We start from the raw sequence: 7,047 nt of genomic DNA on the forward strand, positions 1-7,047 counted from the left end.
TCAGACAAATCCTGCCCTGACCTCATGGGGTCCAAGGGCAGAAGCGAAGGGCAGGCATCCTTAGCAGGTGAGGATTCACCTAAGCCGGACAGACCCCAGGCACTGAGGCACAAGCCAGGGCCTGGCAGTTAGTAGGTCCTCAGTAACGTATGTTGGTGGACAGAGGCCTGGGAGTAGGGTGGCCTTGCAGGGGGTGAAGAGAAGGGGACAGTCTCCAGTCACCTAGGGCACTTCCCCAGCAGGCACAGTGCAGGCAGGACATGGATCCAAGTCCTGGTACTAACTTGACAAACTTTTCACTTTTTTATTTTTTTATTTTTTTTTTTAATTTTTATTTATTTATGATAGTCACAGAGAGAGAGAGGAGGCAGAGACACAGGCAGAGGGAGAAGCAGGCTCCATGCACCGGGAACCCAACATGGGATTCGATCCCGGGTATCCGGGATCGCGCCCTGGGCCAAAGGCAGGCGCCAAACCGCTGCGCCACCCAGGGATCCCACTTTTCACTTTTTTAAAGCATCGGCAGGATTTATGCATCAAATTCACCCACTTAAGTGTACAGTTCAGGGAACATGTGTGTACACAGCTGAGCAACCATCGCATCTTATTTACAGCCCCCCTGGCTCCCAACGGGAACCCCGTGCTCCTCCCACCCCGGCCTGGCTCGGGGCAGCCATGATCTCTCACTACAGATACACATTTTCTGGACACTTCAGATACGTGGAGTCATAGAACTTGCAGCCTTTGTGACTTGGCTTGTCCCTTCCCGTGAGGTTTCTGAGTGCCACCAGGTCACAGCCAGGCCAAGGCTTTTTTTTTTTTTTTTTTTTTTAATCAACAAACGATATTCCATGGAGTGGATGTAACTCATGGTTTGTCTGCTCACCAGTTGGCAAACATTTGGGTGGTTTCCGCTTCTTGGCTCGGATGGATAATGCTGCCACAACTACTCAGCTGCCCAGGTGTTTGTGCGGACAAGCGTTCCTGCTTCTCTTCGGTGAGTGCCTGAGTAGCACCACTGGCTCACATGGTAACTCGGTGTGACTTTCTGAGGAGCTGCCAGACTGTTTGCCCAAGTGGCTGCACCACCCTCCACGTCCTCAATACCCGTTATTAGCTTTTGGGTTAACACCACTGCTGCCACCACCACCATGTGAGTGGTGATGGTTAAAAGTTAAAGTGAGTGGCTGTGCAGTGGTAGCTCACTGGGCTTTGATCTGCATTTCCCCAGAAGGTGACGGTATTAACCATCTCTTCACATGCTCATTTGCCATGTATCTTCTTTGGCGAAATGTCTGTTCGCATCTTTTTGGGCAGTTTATTTAACCTTCTTGAGCTTCACCTCACTCTCCCCAGCTACTAAATCCTAGGAATTCTTTATGAAAGGCATGCAGAGCCTGCCACGTAACAATGATGGCTTTCTGTAGGGTTGACCTAGTCGCTGCGGCCCCACAGGGATGGGCCCACAAGTCTCTCAGGTTGGGAGTCGGAGGCCAGGCTGCCCAAGAAGGATCCCCTCCCACAGCTGGAGGGTGAAGGATGAGCATTACTTGCTTGAGGGGTCTACCCTGTTCTAGATGTTCTGTTGAGCCACTCCACAAGGTCTCACTGCAAACCTACCAGAACCTTCTGAAGTGTGACCTCCCTGTTGACAGGAGACAAAACCTGGAGACCAGATTCAGTAAGTTCTCCAAGTTATTGAGTTGAAAGGGTCAGAAACTAGCCCACTTGTGATGAGCCCAGGGCCGTGCCTGGTGTGTTGAATCACTGCGTTATACACCTGAAACTAATACTGTATGTCAACTAACTGGAATTGAGATTTTAAAAAATAAATCTACCAGCTAATCGCGAGGGAAATAGTGGCAGAAACTAAGATTGGAACCCAGAGATGCTGCTGATGCTGATGTCACGGGGAGAAGGGTGGGGTGAGCTCCCAGGGATGTGCCAGAAGCACGGGCCTGCACTGGGAAACCCACAGCCTCCAACTGGCTGTGCAGACAAGCACACTCAACCCTGGCCCCACCAACGAGAGGCAGCGCAGTGAGCTAAGTTGCTTATCCCCTGCCCCAGGCCTCAGCTGCGTCTGTCAATTGAGGGAAAAAGTAGTCCCTCTCTTGGAGAGCAGTCTGTCTGGATCCCACGCTTGGCAGGTACAGTACCCACTACAAAGCAGACAGCTTCCTCCTTTGTGTCGGGGCTTCTACCCTCCCCCCACTCAGGCCACTTGGTTCTTCTCTGCCATGAATTCGAGCTCCTCCTAGAACAATCCCCTGACCCTGACCTGGGGCCCAGGCTGGAGCATAGTGTCTTCACAGCTCTTAGGACCTATCCCATAATTTCTCATCCCTCTCATCCCTACTTACTGCCTTTAGACAGTGTTCCCCATATAAGCAGGGAACACCAGGTCAGGTCCTCGAGTTCTCTAGAATGAGGACTTAAGATTAAGCATAAAAAAGCAGGTTAAGGGATCCCTGGGTGGCTCAGCAGTTTGGTGCCTGCCTTTGGCCCAGGGCGTGATCTTGGGGTCCCGGGATTGAGTCCCACGTCGGGCTCCCACCATGGAGCCTGCTTCTCCCTCTGCCTGTGTCTCTGTCTCTATCATGGATAAATAAATAAAATCTTAAAAAAAAAAAAAAAGGGCAGGTTAATAGGGGCATCTGGCTGGCTCAGTCTGCAAGGTATCCAACTCTTGATCTCAGAGGGTCATGAGTTCAAGCCCCACATTGGATGTAGAACTTACTTTAAAAGGGGGGGGGGCAAGGTAACAAAAAATAACTTTATTGAAGCAGCTTAACAGCATTGAGTAAGGCTTTTTCAATGAGACACCTACAAAGCAAGAGTTCAATATAAGCACAGTCTAATTCCCTGCTTTTCTGATTAACTGTAACAATTCTAAGTTGCTCGCTTCTTATCCATTTACAGTTCACAGAGAAAAGCCCTTGTCATGTTTGGTAGCTCTCTCCACCTTGACGTGGCATCAGGCGGACCCTGCATCGGGCTCCAGATGGAGGACTCCAGCTGCAAGTCTGCAGAACTTGCTACTGAGTGGGGCTCTGACTGGAGTCCTGGCCTGTTTCACCCCTGGCAGGTATGCCAGCCTGCCTCTGGCTGCCACCCTCAACCACTCCCAGAGCATATTCCATGGACAAGACAGGAAACTATTGCAGCCTGGCCTGAGCAGGCTTAAGGAGGTTTTATGACCAGGACCAAAAGCTGCTTGCTGGGGCCTGCCCTCACCCTGCACGGTCCCCCTCAGGGCTCTGGTTCTAGAAAGGAGGGCAGAGGCTACCTCAGTCCTTCTTGCCCCCAGAAGCTGGGTTTTTTGTGAGGAGCTTCCCTGAGCTGGAATGGGTCAATGTGTACACTGTGGGGGATTCCAGCTTCACTCTGTCCAGAAGAGTCTTCTTGAGGGCAGCTGGGGACACCTTCTCTTGGTCAGCCATGGACTGCAGCTCTCTGCAAACAAAGCCCCACAGGGTTGAAGGAGGAGCCAGAGCTCCACAAGGCTGCTCTGTACAAATAACCCCCAAGCCCAGAGAACTTGACACCACCCGAAATTAGAACCCCAAATCAAATGCTCCCCTGAGCTTCTCAGAAGTGCCATTCAACTCCATGTGGGTTACTACACACACGTGTAGTTCCACGTGGAAGGAGAGAGCTGGTAGGGACAGGAGACTCAGCAGGCTTGGAGTCACACACCTGTCCAACCCCACCTCCACAATGTACTACGAGCTGCCTGGGCTGGGGAAAATCGTCTCTGGGCCTCACCTTCCTCTTCTATCAATTCAAGCTACCCACCCACCCCCACCATCAGAACTGTGGTAGCGATGAACAAGTAAAACCTGCAAACCCTCAGCTAAACAGAGTCTGAGAAACCATGCTTGTGGACACAGCATGGACTCCAGCACTGCTGAGGGATCAGAGACAGCAGGTTCTGCTGGGAGTGGTGGGCGAGAAACCCACCGTGTGCGGATGCAAGAGGCCTCCACAGCATTGATGAGCAGGGAGCGGAAGCCCCCACTCTCTAGGAAGTGCAGGGCATGGATGGTGGCCCCCCCAGGGGAGCACACATTATCCTTGAGCTGGCCTGGGTGCTGCTCTGAGTCCAGTAGCATCTTGGCAGCCCCCTGCAAGAGGTAGGAAGGATTAGAGCAGAGAACTGCTTCTCCTTACCCACTGCCATTCACCAATCACTAGCCCAGCTTCCCAACCCAGCCCCACCCCAGCTCAGGGACCCCCCCCCCCAACTCCACCCACAGCCTCCACCCCACACCCTGGTCCAGAACACATAAGGCAGAGATACTGACCAGCAAGGCCTGGGCCCCCAGTCGGACCGCCAGGCGCCGAGGCAAGCCCATCTTAACCCCACCATCAGCCAACGCATCCAGGGCCATGAATGCCTATGGAAACACTCACTGAGTCCCGGGGCTGCAACACCCAGGGACCTCCCTATGGTCGGCTTCACCTGAGGACTAGAACTAGCTCTGAAGGCTGACGTCCTCCACCAGCTAGCTTCGCCCTGGACATGGGCAACACCCAGAGCCCGAGTCTGCCTACCAGCCCATCTCGTTGCCTAAGTCCCCAGAGGGCTGAGGAAGTACATGAGGGGGGCTCACATAGGCGGGCCCGCTGCCGCTGAGCCCTGTGACAGCATCAATCAGGTCCTCCTCCACCTCGGTGCAGTAGCCCACGCTGCTCATGAGCTGCTCCAGGAGCTGCCCATCTTCCACCAGGGCATGGGTGCCTGTGGCATACACCGTGGCGCCCTCCCGCACCACCACAGGTGTGTTGGTCATGCAGCGAATCACCTTGGGGGCCGGCTGGAATGCCATCAGCTTCTGGAACAAGGAAAGGCCCAAGTGAGCTGCCGGGGCAGGCCCCCCACCCCTACACACAAAACGCTTCACAAGGGCACCAGGGCTGAAATGGGCACCTTTTCCACAGAGCTGATGGTGACCCCGGCAGCACAGGACACCACAATGTGCCTGGGCTGGACGTCGGCCCCGATCTCGTCCAGAATGAAGGGGATGATGTGTGGCTTCACTGCCAGGAACAGGACATCACTGTGCCTCACCGTCTCCTTGTTGTTCCGGGTCAGGTTCACACCCATCTTCTGCAGGAGGAGATTGCCCAGCTCACAGTGCGGGGCAGGCTCACAAGGCCCAGGCCCCGCCAAGGAGGGGATGAGCCCCTGCCAAACACTCTGCCAGCTGCAGCCTGGAATCCGCCGGGGAGGCACAAAGTCTCCCCTTGCTGCTGCGGGGCATGCGAGCTAGGTGCTAGCTAGGCTCGCTTCCCCAAGGCAGGTGGGATGCGGCTGCCTCCCATCCCCACCAACCCTCGGGCCCCGCAGCCAACCCCTCGCCAGGCAAGTCCCCCCGCCTCCGGGCTGGGAAGTGGCACGGGCAAAGGGGCAGGTGAAATGGAGCGCCCAGCCGTGGGCACGGAGGTGGGCGCAGCCGGCGGCCAGCACGGCTCCTGCGCCCGCGCCCGCGCCCGCGCCCCCGCGCCCCCTACCCTGAGCGAGGACACGGTGGGCAGATCCATCTCCGGGGAGCTGGCTATGATCTTGTGAGCCGACAGGATGCCTGCGGGAGACGCGACCCCTCAGCCGGACGCCGCGGACCCGGGCTCCCGCGCTCCCGGGGCGGCGGGTCAGACCCACACCCAGCCCCTCCCCCGCGCGGGCTCGCGGCCCCCTCTGCTCCACGGGCCCCGTCCCGCCCGCCGGACGCCCAGCCGTCGGGGCTCGCGGGGCGCAAGGCATCCCCGGCCGGGCTGCGGCTCCCCGCCCCCCGCCCGCGCGCGCCCACCTGCGGCCGTGAAGCCCCGCGCCAGGGCACAGGCCAGCTGGCCGGCGCCGATGAAGCCCACGCTCATGGCCACTGGAACGCGCCCGGCGCCGCCCGGGAGCCGCCGCAGGAGAGAGCCCTCGCCAGCCGCGCGCGCCGGAAGCCGGACCCAGGCCGAGGCCCTCAGCTTCCGGCCCGGCCCCCGGGGCCGCTTCCCACCGCCTCCCCGGCAGGGGCGCCGCGGAGCCTCACGGGAGGACGGACCAATCCGCGGCCGGGAGCTCTGGAGGACGGACCAATCCGCGGCCGGGAGCTCGCGGAGGGCCAATCCGCGGCCGGGAGCTCGGGCCACGTGCCCGCCCCCGCGCACGGGATTGGCGGTGGGGCCCTCTGGCGCGGTGCCCGGCAGCGGGGGCTCCGCCCAGCCAGCCCACCGGGACCCGCATCGCCCGCACCCCGCGGGTGGGGCTGGGGCCGAGGGCTGGGGCCGAGGGCTGGGGCCGGGGGCTGGGGCTGGGGCTGGGGCCGGGGGCCGGGTCGAGGTCCGCTAGTGCCGTATCTGGCGCGGGCCGTCAGCCGCCCTGGAGGCCCCGGCAGGTCGCGGCCTGCAGGCATGAGCGGGGTCCCGGCTGGAAGTCCTCCCGGCCTGGGGGGTGGCCGCGGGAGCGCCCCTGGGGGTCCGCCGAACCTGTGCGGTTCTTAAGAGATGGAGGCCAGGCGTCTTTCCTGCCTCGAGGAGGATCCACTGCTCAGTGTGAAAGGGGCGGGGGGGCGGCCAGCCGCCTGCATTCTCACCTGTCTGCTTTCCAACTAGTTCTTTTCTCCAGCTTCTGTCCTAACTCAGGCGAGCCCGGGGCCGGGGGGTGGGGGTGGGGGCGGCGCCCCTGGGGGCTGCCCGGGGCGGGAGAGACCTGCCCCCCTCCGGGCTGGGGGGACTCTGCTCCCTCCCCCACCCTCCCCGCGCGCATCCCGGAGCAAGCCCCCGCCTCCTCGGGGCCTGAACCCTTGAAGGTGCGGACCAATTGTTCACTGTTATGCAAAATAATATTTCGATATTTTTTTTCCTTTAAAAAAAAGATTTATTTATTCATGAGAGACACAGAGCGAGAGAGAGAGAAGCGGAGACACAGGCAGAGGGAGAAGCAGGCTCCATGCAGGGAGCCGGGCGACGTGGGCGATCCTTTCCCAGGATCACGCCCTGAGCGGAGGGCGCTCCACCGCTGAGCCACCCAGGGATCCCTTGATAATTTTTTTC

The 7,047-nt window shown here is 59.0% G+C and overlaps 1 protein-coding gene across 1 annotated transcript; it reads right to left on the bottom strand.

Annotated features, from left to right (window-relative positions):
• Window positions 1–2,762: 2,762 nt before the first annotated feature.
• On the bottom strand, window positions 2,763–5,988 carry PYCR2 (pyrroline-5-carboxylate reductase 2). The gene is made up of 7 exons (XM_072830187.1): window positions 5,814–5,988; window positions 5,518–5,588; window positions 4,934–5,113; window positions 4,617–4,838; window positions 4,308–4,400; window positions 3,964–4,127; window positions 2,763–3,456 (listed from the first exon to the last, which is right to left on the bottom strand). Exons 1-7 carry the CDS (start codon window positions 5,878–5,880, stop codon window positions 3,291–3,293), a joined length of 963 nt encoding a protein of 320 aa, XP_072686288.1. The 5' UTR covers window positions 5,881–5,988; the 3' UTR covers window positions 2,763–3,290.
• Window positions 5,989–7,047: the final 1,059 nt, after the last annotated feature.

The sequence above is a fragment of the Canis lupus genome, chromosome 6 (assembly GCF_048164855.1).
Source record: "Canis lupus baileyi chromosome 6, mCanLup2.hap1, whole genome shotgun sequence".
Lineage (NCBI taxonomy): Eukaryota > Metazoa > Chordata > Mammalia > Carnivora > Canidae > Canis > Canis lupus.